The 12,382-nt window shown below is 33.9% G+C and overlaps 1 protein-coding gene across 1 annotated transcript in view; it reads left to right on the top strand.

Annotated features, from left to right (window-relative positions):
* EFCAB13 (EF-hand calcium binding domain 13) overlaps positions 1 to 12,382 on the top strand; it is a 237,660-nt gene that overhangs the window by 44,573 nt on the left and 180,705 nt on the right. The window contains exons 10-15 of the mRNA XM_032265955.1: positions 51 to 548; positions 3,419 to 3,556; positions 5,193 to 5,264; positions 8,130 to 8,273; positions 10,407 to 10,481; positions 12,206 to 12,349. Coding sequence (XP_032121846.1) covers positions 51 to 548; positions 3,419 to 3,556; positions 5,193 to 5,264; positions 8,130 to 8,273; positions 10,407 to 10,481; positions 12,206 to 12,349 — 1,071 coding nt within the window. The remainder of the gene's footprint in view (positions 1 to 50; positions 549 to 3,418; positions 3,557 to 5,192; positions 5,265 to 8,129; positions 8,274 to 10,406; positions 10,482 to 12,205; positions 12,350 to 12,382) is intronic.

Here is a 12,382-nt window from a genome sequence, read left to right as displayed (position 1 = left end):
ATTGCAAATTATACAGGTAAATGAAATAATTGTATGTTTCTCTTATTTAGCAATTACAGAGGGATCAACTTTGGATGAAATTACTTCAGACAGAAAGTTATCAAGTGTAGCAGGATGCTATCTACAATGTAAGAAGAAAAACAGTTTGTCTTCTAAACTCCCAGAACCTTCAATATCCAAAAAGTTAAATAAAAAAAGCCACCAATATTCTAGCAAAATTATGGAGGAGACTGGTGGCCTTGAATCTAAAAGATCAAAAAATGCTTGGGAAATAAGAAAATTTCTGGATGGGGTAGGCAGCAGTAATGCAGGAGTCCAAGAACCATATTCAAAGAATGGCATAAACTTTAAAAAACAATCAGAGAAGGGTGAAATTCATGACTCAAAGTCTAAACCACAAAGCTTGAAGAGTAGTGCAAGCCTCAGTAAGTCTCTGGATAAAAGTAGTATTTCTAGTATCCCAAAACTTCAGAAGTCAGCTGTGAGAAATTGTTCCAGCCTCCTAAAACAAGTTTCGTCTATGGAAAAAACTGCACTTAATGCTCTGGGTAAGTAAAAATCTAGGTTCTTGAGTTCTTCAATCATCTCAGAAATAAATAGAATGAATTAATTATTAGATAGTTACAAGCATTTCAATTGCTAATACCTTGGGTAACCATCACTTCTTTTTTTAAAAAAAAATTTAAAAATTATTTATAGAGATAGGGTTACCCAGCCTGGTCTCAAATCCCTGGCCTCAAGCAATCCTCCTGCGCTGGCCTCCCAAACTGCTGGGATTACAGGCATGAACCACCATGCCTAGGCAAAAATTCTGGAAATGTACAGTAGTGATGGTGGCACAACTTTGTAAATGTGATTAATGCCACTGAATTGTATGTTTATTTGTTATTTATTTTTTTGAGTCAGAATCTCACTCTGTCACCCAGCCTGGAGTGTAGTGGCATAATCCTGGCTCACTGCAGCCTTGACCTTTTGTGCTCAAATGATCCTCCTATGTCCTCAGCCTCCCACATAGCTGGGAGCATAGGCATATGCCACCACACCCAGCTAACTTTTTTTTTTTTGTAGAGACCATGTCCCACTATGTTACTAAGGCTGGTCCTGAACTCCTGGCCCCAAGCAGTGCTCCCATCTTGGCCTCCCAAGGTGCTGTGATTACAGGCATGAGCCACCCGTCCAGCTTGCCACTTCTGACACATAGACCAATGGATATAATATTGCGATTTTGATGATAATTCCTTTCCAGATGCCCCCTTTAGGGAGGAGCTTAACTTTTCCTGAGAAGCTTGTTCAGTGATTAATAATTAGAGTCATTAACATTCCCTAGAAAGTACAAGGCCTGGCATCTTTTGGAAATGTTTATTTTGTAATTTATTAAATGTTTAAACAAGTAGGAAATCTACGTGAAATTTTTGCTCAGAGTGCTGTAATTTAAATATATCATATTGATAGTACTTCAGGTATTATCTCTTATGGAAGAAGAATATTAGGAAAAAATTATATTGTGTATCTAGGTCTCCAAGTCTGTAACAGTTTTCTCAAAGATGAGCAATGGTTTCCCAACCAAGATATTTTCTCTTCCTGTGCTACTTTCATCACAGAAACACTGTATGTGGAACCCAATTAAACATTCCCTCCTTGTAGTCCTCTGCTGAAGTTACTTAAGTCATATTTATTCTGTAAAAAAAACTTACTGACCTTTGTATTACATTTAGTATTTAATGTAATAGATAAAATGATTGTTTAGTGAAAAATCTGTGATTCGTATGTTAATGCATAATTCAAATAACTCAATGGGAAAAAATGTGATCTATTAAGGAGGCATGGTGATGATCATCCTGATTCTGATTCCTTTACCAATGCCCTTTCTGCTACTTTGTGCCTCATTTGTATTTCTGGGAGTTCTTTTTATTTCAATAAGAATTAAAACCTTGGGTTAAAAGAATAATGAAACAGCAGACAGACATGGGTAGAAGAGGCCATCAGAAGAAAATAATATCTACCTTTCTTGTGTCACTAAAATAAAATAATGTCACCTACCACTGCCATACTTAATGCTCTGAATATAGAGAAGTATGAAATAGTTTCTCTGGCATAACTTCCCAAAACAAATTGATGGTAATTGAGCTTTTATGGAATATGACTGCCTTATGATTTACATTAAAGCAATTCTAACTTTTCATTTTTAAATAATTTTACATTCTTAAGAGGCACAAAAATAGTACAAACATTTCCATATGTTTGTACTCTCTATCAAGTTTTCTCAAATATTAAGATATTATATAACCATAGTACATGATCTAAACCAGGAAATTAACACTGATGCAATACTACTTACTGAGCTACAGACCTTATTCAAATTTTGTCAGTTGTTCCATGAATGTTCTTTTTGAATTCCAGGATCTAATCCAGAATTACCCATTACATTTAGCTGTCACTTGTCCTTAGTCTCCTTCAAGCTGGGATGGTTCCTCAATCTTTCATGACCTTGGCACCTTTGAAGAATATTGACTAGTTGCCTTATATGATGCTCCTCGTTTTGGATTTTTCTTTTATTCCTTCACAAATAAATTTAGTTTGTACATTTTGGTCAGATTACCTCAGAAGTGATATTGTACCCATGTCAGTGCATCATAGTAAGAAGCTCATGATGTCCATGTCTATTTGCTTCTAAGATTTATTTTTTGAAGATTATGAACTGAAAACATGGTAGAGTAAATTAATGGGAAGGTAAAGAACTCTACATTTTTGTTTGGAATTCTTCAATTTAAACAAAACACTTCGTTTTTTTATTTCTTGGACTCATTAATTTTACACAGACACACACACACACACACACACACACACACACACACACACACACAGAGGCTACAGTGCAGGGTGCGATAGCCCACTGTGACCTCTGCTTTCTGGGTTCAAGTGATCCTCCCACCTCAGCCTCTAGAGTAGCTGGGACTACAGACATGTACCATCATGCCTGGCTAATTTTTGTATTTTAAGTAGAGTCAGGATTTCACCATGGTGGCCAGGCAAGTCTCAAACTCTTAACCTTGAGTGACCCACCTACCTCAGCCTTCTAAAGTGCTTGGATTGCAGGTGTGAGCCACCATGCCTGGCTCCATTAATTTTAATCAGAAGTAAGCAGCATTGGCTGGGCCACTGGAACAGGCTGTTCCTCCAAACAAGTAGTTTATCAATGTTTATAGAATGTTAAGACAGTTCTGTGTTTGAGCTATAAGAGAGAGATTAAATATAATATATAACAAAGATATGGAGAGATAAGCAGTCCTGTAAAATCTACAAGGTAATATAAAATAGATAAAACTTGTTCTCTGATTTCTAAAGCTTTTGAGTATTAATTATTCATTTTGACACATAAATCCGGTTGCCTAATAGTCTTCTCATTTTGTATATTTAGAAAACTTTCCTGAAGCTGTCAGTGAACCTCAAGAAAATTACTTTGCTGCAGAAGGACTTCAGTCTATTTTGCCTTCAATAGGAATTGCTTTATTAGATAAAGAATTCCAGAAGATTGTGACAGACACTACTAGAAATGGTGAGAGACTGATAACACTGAAGTTTCTGAGAAAATTAGATATTTTATGGGATAGTATTAAATATTGGAGGAATTCCTCTCAATTAGAAATTAGAAATGGGACAGAATGGGCCATTCTAAAGAAAATTCATATATAAAAATGGAAAATAGTAAAAAAAAAATTCCTGTAAGTTCTGACCAAATGGATGGGTTTGGAGGGTATAGGCCTTTCATAGTTCCAAATCATTTCAGTAAAGCTCTTTATCACTATCCCTAGCTGTGGCTATTAATAGTAGGGTGGTACTGGGGAAATTGATCTGGTTGTAGCGAGGTTCAGACAGTAAGACCACAACATCTAAGGGGTACAGAAATTTCTAAGCAAATAGCCCAAGAGTCCAAAGATTAGTAATTGGAGATTACAAAATACAGGGAGAATTAGATCCAGTGATGCTTAACAATTAAGCTATGCAGTTAACATTTAGATGTTGAATGACATACCCCAGTCACCAGCCTAAACTAAAGGCAGAGTTTAAGTTTCTAGGAAGGGTTTTTATACTAGAGAAGTTGTTTTTATCAGTAACTAAGACTTTCCCACAACAGAAGTTCAATTGAGGAGAGGAAAGAGGAGATATTTTGGGGAAAGACTGATTTCAGAATAACAATTAGAAGTGAATCCTCAGAATCTGGGTACAATTTCTTAGCTAAGGCAAATCTGAAAGAAGATTCAATTAAAAAATATATAAAGAGTGGTAGCACTTAAATTATTAGGCCCTTTTTGCTGCTTATCAAAATTGACATGATAACTCTGAGGGTTTATATCTAAAAGTAGGTAAAACATTGGACCACACTAATACTAGGGAGATAGGGATGGGAATACTTGGTTCTGTCAGGGTTGGTTAGTATTGTTAAGGTGTCTTAATGGATAGCATAGTGAGTGGGTTTTCAAGATGGTATGAAATAGACTCCTTAACTCTCTCATGGTCTGTCTATATGGACATCTTTCTTTTTTCCTGTATCTGTTAAGGAATTGACATTTAACCCAGTCCTTTGCATGCAATAGATATTGAAAAAGCAGGGATTGTGTCTTTCTTATTTTTGTATTCTCGGTACCTAGCATGATTCTTGGTACTAAGAAGCTCTCAATAATTGTTGAAATGAACTGACATGATCTAGAAAGAACTATCATAAGAGACATGATATGAAGGAGAAATAGGATGATGAAATGAAGGATCAAGTAAGTTTTAAAAGTAGTTGTATTGGAAAGCTACAGTAATCAAAACAGCATGGTACTGGTTCCAAAACAGTGATATAGACCAATGGAACAGAACAGAGGCATTGAAGGCAATGCCACACATCTACAGCCATCTAAGCTTTGACAAACCTGAGAAAAACAAGCAATGGGGAAAGGATTCCCTGTTTCATAAATGGTGTTGGGATAACTGGCTAGCAGTGTGCAGAAAGCAGAAACTGTACCCTTTCCTGACACCTTACACTAAAATTAACTCCAGATGGATTGAAGACTTAAACATAAGATCTAACACACACACACACACACACACACACACACACACACACACAGAGTTGTATTAAAATGTAAATTTACCTTTATACAAAAATACACCAGAATGTATAATCTAAACTCTTTTTTTAAAAACAGGAAATGGAATGGTGAAGTTAGATGACTTTATAAGTGCTCTCGCCAAGGAGCAAAGTGTTCCTGGATGCAATAGTAAGTAGGAAATTTGTTTTAAAATGATTTAGAGGAAAGAGCAATGTGTTGAGAAGAATTAGGTTCAATAAAACTGGGCTTGCTTTTGGATGGATACTTAATAGTCCTGTTACTCTTAGGCAAGTCAATTGCCAGTTTTTTAAAACTTGCTATGTCAGGGTAATAATAGCTAACTTGTTTACCTCACAGAGTTGTCATGTGAATTTTGCAAGCTGAAGAGTGCTGTATAAATGTATGGTAATAATGATAATGAGGAGATCAAATAGGTAATTAGCCACATTGATTAGGAGTTGATGGGTGATTTGGCTTCTATTTTTTTTCAATGGACTTGTTTGAATGAAATACTGTTTTGGTTTACCTTTAATATGGAACAGTTTTAAAAACAGCTTTATCAAGTTATAATTTATGTACATAAAATTCACTCATCCACTGATTTTTTTAAATTTATTGAGTTGTACAGCTGTTACCACAATACCTTTTTTTGCTTGCAATTTTTAAATGATTAAATACTTTTTAGTAAGATTAAAATGAGAAATGAAAGATATTAAGGCTTGCTGTTTTATTTTTTTCTGTTTATACATATGCTAAAAAAGAAAGATTAGCTTTTTGTCTTTTTCCAAAAAAATTATCCAGATAAGGAAAAAAGTACAAAGCAAGAGATTTCCTTTTATACTTACATGAGGAGACTTATGTTAAAAGCTGCATTGTAATTTATTATTTCTGATGGATGTAAGTGCTGAAATGTCTGGATTTCTTGAAGACAATATTAGCAAATAGATTTCTTTTAAATAAATGTTTCTTTATGTTTGGTTTGTAAGCAAATAGATTTCTTGAATGCTTCATGTAACCATCATTCACCAACTCAGTCATTGTTCTATTGTTATTCTTGTGAAGTATAAATGTCTTGGTCATACCTGATGATTTTTCCCCCGTTGTGCTATTTTTTAATTTTTAATTTTATTTTTAATTGTGGTGAATAACATATACCATACAATTTACCTTCTTAATCATTTCAATAGCATCAGCTATTGAATTAGCAACCAATCTCCACAACTTTTTAATCTTGCAACACTAGTTCCCATTCAGCCTCTGGCAACCACCATTTTATTTTCTATTTCTATGAATTTTACTATTCTAGATACCTGGGAGGAATCATAAGTATTTGTCTTTTTGTGACTGACTTATTTCACTTGGCATAATATCCTCAAGATTTATCCATGTGTAGCATGTGTTAGAATTTAATTGTTTTAAAAAGCTAATTAATAGTCTGTTATATGTATATAGCACATTTTGTTTGTTTATTAGTTGATGGACGTTTAGGTTGCTTCTACCTCTTGGTACTGGGAATAGTGCTGCTGTAAACATGGTATGCAAATATCTCTTTAAGCTCCTGCTTTTAATTCTTTTTAGTATATATTCAGAAGTGGACACAATCCAATTTTATAACATTTCTATCACTCCTGTTTATTCTCTCATGCCCATTTTTAGTTAATCCACACTTCCATTCCCAGACAACTATTTATCTGCATGTACGTCCTGTCCCTACAAATTTGCCTATTTTTGACATTTAATTTAAATGAAATTGTATAATGGTATATAGTTTTTTGTACCTGACCTTCTTCACTTTGCATAATATATTTTTTAATTTTTTTTTAATATTTATTGTACTTTAGGTTCTGGGGTACATGTCCAGATCATGCAGGATTTTTGCATAGGTACATACATTGCAATATGGTTTGCTGCCTCCATCCCCCCATCACCTATATCTGGCATTTCTCCTCATGTTACCCCTCCCCACCCTCCCCATCCCCTGCTGTTCCTCCCCAGTGCACACCCCACCCCCACAGAACCCAGTGTTTGATGCTTCTCTCCCTGTGTCCATGTGTTCTCATTTGTTCAACACCTGCCTATGAGTGAGAACATGTGGTGTTTGATTTTCTGTTTTTGTGTCAGTTTGCTGAGAATGATGGTTTCCAGATTCATCCATGTCCCTACAAGGGACACGAACTCATTGTTTTTTATGGCTGGATGGTATTCCATGGTGTATATGTGCCACATTTTCCTTGTCCAGTCTATCATTGATGGGCATTTGGGTTGGTTCCAAGTCTTTGCTATTGTAAACAGTGCTGCAGTGAACATACATGTGCATGTGTCCTTATAATAGAACGATTTACAATCCTTTTGGTATACGCCCAGTAATGGGATTGCTGGGTCAAATGGAATTTCTATTTCTAGGTCCTTGAGGAATTGCCACACTGTCTTCCACAATGGTTGAACTAATGTACACTTCCACCAGCAGTGTAAAAGTGTGGGTGTTTCATAGACGCCCTTCATCAGTTCAAGAAAGTTCTCTACTTTTCCTAGCTTATTGAGAGTTGTTATCATTAATTCCTGTTGTATTTTGTCAAGTGCTGTTTCTGCATTTATTGAGATGATCATGTGTTTTTTGCTGGAACCAATTTTGGTGTTTAGTTGAAACTCAATAATCCTTTTATTTTATTTTATATTTTTAATTTTTGTGGGTATGTAGTAGGTATATATATTTATGGGTTACATGAAATATTTTGATATAGGTGTGCAATGCATAATAATCACATTAGGGTAAATGAGATATCCATCACCTCGAGCATTTATCCTTTGTGTTACAAACAATCCAATTATACTCATAGTTATTTTTAAATGTACAACTTATTTTTTACTACAGTCACCCTATTGTGCTAGCAAATAATAGGTGCTTTTAGTATATAACATTGCTGAAGTGATTTATATTTTCGTTAATTTAGTGTTAGAACTAAAATTCATCTTATTAGTGGTATTTATATTTACTTATATTTAATTCTTATTAGCATACTCCTTTATTTTTAGCGTTGCCTGGTGTCATTAAAGCCATTGATAAAATTAAAAATAAAAATGTGGATTATGAGGATCTAAATACTTGTCTTCAAAATTTTGGTATTTACCTTTCTAAGCCAGAATTTAAGAAGATCACAGAATTGATTGAAGCTGGTGGTGAGTGATATATTTTTAGGCAAACTGTGTTGACACATCTGGAAGGAGGGTTAACTTGTTATGTTTTTCCTTAGAAAAATGACTAATGTTTTTATTATAAAAATTAAATTAATACAAAATTATGAAAATACTCAAAAGTACAACAAAACACTCAAAAGACCATTATTTAGAAATGACCAGTATTAATAGTCTTTTTAATTAAAAAATGTTTAAATTTATTTTTTAAGTAGTCTAAGGCAAACAAAAAGAAAGCAGAATTTGTGATATTGCTATCTGACAAAGTAGAAGTCATTCTTCTTTAATGCTATCTGAAAAGCATTAAATGGGGGAAATAAGGATTCATTATTATGTCAAAGCCTACAATTCACAATGAAGGTATATCAGTTTTGAGTATCTGTGCCCATATAACCTAGCAGCAGCTCTTCTAAAGGGAAAGGGTGAGAGTGGCTAGACAGGAGATTGGGGTTATAGGTGAAATAATAATGTCTGTGAGTTGATAATTGTTGATGCTAGAGAGAGTACATAAACATATTACCCTATATTTCTATTTTGTATATATTTGTTTTACATAATAAGAAGTAAAAAAAGGAACAAATCTAAGTTGTATAATACCTATATAGAGAAAATAAGACTTTGTGAAGGCATTAAAATCTAGATAAATAAGCAGGTATTCCATATTTGTGGATTCAGAGACCCAAGACTGTCAATTCTCTAACTTATTTATTCAAAACAATTCTAATAAAACCCTGACTTTTCTGTAAGCTAATTCTAATATTTATATGAATGACCAAAGGCTAAGATAGCTAAAGCATTCCTGAAGAACATTTATGGAAATATGTGTGTGTTGGGGTTAGGGTTGGGGGGGGAGTTTGCTCTCCTGGGTATAAACACTCCTTATAAAGCTATAGTGATTAAATGAGTATGAGAATGGCACAGGGATAGAGAAATTTACCAATGGGACACGATAAGGAACTTCCAAACATATCCACAAACATACATGGCAATATGTATGATAAATTGGTGGGTCACTGGGGAAAGGAGGACCATTTAATAAATGGTACTGAAATAATTACTTATTCAAATGGTAAGAATAGAGTTAGATGCCTGTCTCACACCATATTCGATTAAAATTTCCAGGTGTGAAACTAAGTTTTAGAAAACAAATAGAAGAAAAATGTTCTGACTTAGGAAGGATTTTTAAAGATAGAAAACAAGAAACTGGAAAAGATTGATAATTTTGACTACCTTATAAAGACAGATCTTTTGGCCTCAAACTCCTGGGCTCAAGCAAACCTCTCACCTCAGCTTCTTGAGTAGCTGGAACTACCGGCACAAGCCACCATGACTGGCTCATGAGATACATTTTTATATCCACTAAATTGAGAAAAACTAAGAAATATGTTAATCTAAGTATTGGTAAATATGGTGAAAGTGGTAAAACCACTTTGGAAAACAATATGTAGTATCTGGTAAAGTTTGCACATCCCATGGTTTAGAAATACTATTCATAGCTATATATCCTAGAAAATCTCTTGCACTTAAGTACCAGGAAACATATTCAGGAATGTTCACGGCAGCACTGATCTTAATGGCAAAAACGGAGAAAGAAAACAACATGATATTCATCCACAGAATGTATAAATAAATTGTGGTATACACCATTGTGTATTCATGTAATGGAAATGCCATATCTACTAAAAACACAAAAATTAGCTGGGCATGGTGACACACCTGTAATCCCAGCTACTTGGGAGGCTGAGGCAGGAGAATCACTTGAACCTGGGAGGTGGAGGTTGCAGTGAGCTGAGATTGCTTCACTGCATTCCAGTGTGGGCAGAAGAGTGAGTGAGACTCCATCTCAAAAATAAAGAAATAAAAATAAAAGTTAAAAACATTATGTATGTTTGAGAGGGACTGGAAGAATTTAGACCAGTTTTCTTGGTGTTTTTCAGCATTTACTTTTCTACTGTAAATTGAATGGCTTTTCCCCTTTATACTTATGTATTTTTATTGGGTAGTATTACCTGATAGATGTAATTATATGTTTCTGAATATATTTTACATAATTCAATATTTTTCGTAATAATTTAATACTTAAAAGATACTGAAGAAAATGTGTTTCTTTTCCTGTAGAAACAGAAAAAGTAAATTTTAAAGAATTCATTGATACTATGATGAGCAACGCAGAATGCTTCTCTGAAAAATTATGTATGTATGAATATCATGTCTTCTGCTTTTTATGGACCAAATGGTTTGATAGATTTTAGAAGAATGTAAACACTCTTTTAGTCTCTTACAGAGCTAGTTATCCTGCAGGTCATCAGACAAATAAATGTCTGGCTTCCTGCTGCTATATCTGGCCTTAATCTCCTCTAATTGCCCCTAATTCTAGAATGCCTTCTACATGCAAGTGAATTAAAAGCTATCATAATTTTACTTTTCATTAGCACACTTATAATAGAGAGCTAGAACTATGTATAGCATTCATTTTGAGGAAAGATTTAAAATGTCTTTTCACTTAGGAAAAATGATACCAGCTAGTGGCTGAGTACTAATATGAGAATTTCTGGTTATATATGTTCCCATTTCTTTCCATCTTCCAATTTATTCAGTAACATTTATGAACCACTAATATGTAGTAGGCTTTATGTTAAGCTCTAAGTGTGGTAATATGAAAAAGATAGCTTTGCCACTCAAAAGCTCACCATAAAGAAATGTAAGGTCACACATGCATATTTTTAATGGAGTGAAGTTAGTATGCATTCTAAAAATTGGGGCTAAAAGTAACATTGTGTTATTTTGTGCTTACATGTTGGGTCATAGTAAATTTGAAGTAGAAGCTCTTTTTACCTCACAATGTAAGATTTAATTTGTCTCCTATACAATGGTACATAATACAGAGATATTGTTTTGTCAGTTACTTCATTTTTCCTAGGAATTTCAGTTTTATAGAGATTAAAATCTTAGCACAGAGTTATATAGTATTTTACCTTGTCTGTCATTATATTTCATTTCTCATTGTTAATATTGCATGTTTATGTTTACTTCTTCTTCTTTTTTCTTCATTAGACTGCTCAGAGCATGTCATCTTTATTGGTTCCATATACCTAATTGAGACCTTACATCCCTTTACCCCTCCACTTTCTCCTAATCCATCAGTCTCCTCCTGTTTTCACTTTTCTTCCGGTTCAGTTTAAATTATCTTATCTATATATACCTAATAACCTAAACTATCTTGCCTCTGTGTACTTTTGTTGAACCTATCTGGCAAAACTCTCAACTCAGAATGAAACTAATTGCTTGCCTTCTTGTATCTGACAGCATTTCTGGAGAAAATCACACAGCTGTGAAAATTATACAGGTTATAAATAAAATCTTGGTTGCTAATATCTGCTGACCCTTTCTAACTGTCTAATCTTCCTGAGAATCCATTCTCTATATAGCAGATAGTGACTTTTTACAAATTTGTAGTAAGATAATTCTCTCCCTCGTTTAAAATGCTCCAATGATTTCAAATTGAAATAGTCTGTCTTTTTGTTTTCTACTGTGCTAGACTGAAGAGGAAGTAGGAGACAGAGGAAAATTTTAGGGGGAGATATAGAACAAGCTACTTAATTGTTTTATCAATTGAAAATGTTTCTGAATTCACACTTTAAAAAATCTAAATTCAATCACAATTATTATTTATAACGATTATTCAGTGTTGAGGTCACTGTAAGTTCTTAAAATATTTCAGGATCCTTAAAAATACATTATATTTGAGGTTAAACATTTTATTATATTTTGATATTTGAAAGTTGGCAATTCATTTATGCTATATTTATTATTCTTTTAAACCAGAAAAACCTTAATTTTTGACTTCCAGATGACAGTTTACTGTATTAACTTCTTGGATAAGCATTTGTAAAACTTGTGTTTTATCTACCCTTTAGTATTGCCTGATGCTATTGAAGCCCTCGACAATCTCAGAAAGGAGACGATGAGTGTTTCTGACCTGTGGAATACTCTGTCTAGTTTGAATACTCATTTAAAAAAGGATGAATTCCTAGAGGCATTGAAAATAGTGACAGTTGATGGTAAGTGTTACAAATACTGAAATTAAAAAGTAT

The sequence above is a fragment of the Sapajus apella genome, unplaced genomic scaffold (genome assembly GCF_009761245.1).
Source record: "Sapajus apella isolate SASKATOON/1434 unplaced genomic scaffold, GSC_monkey_1.0 scaffold153, whole genome shotgun sequence".
Lineage (NCBI taxonomy): Eukaryota > Metazoa > Chordata > Mammalia > Primates > Cebidae > Sapajus > Sapajus apella.
Note: the sequence above shows the minus strand (reverse complement) of the source record. Positions and strands in the feature narration are given on the sequence as shown.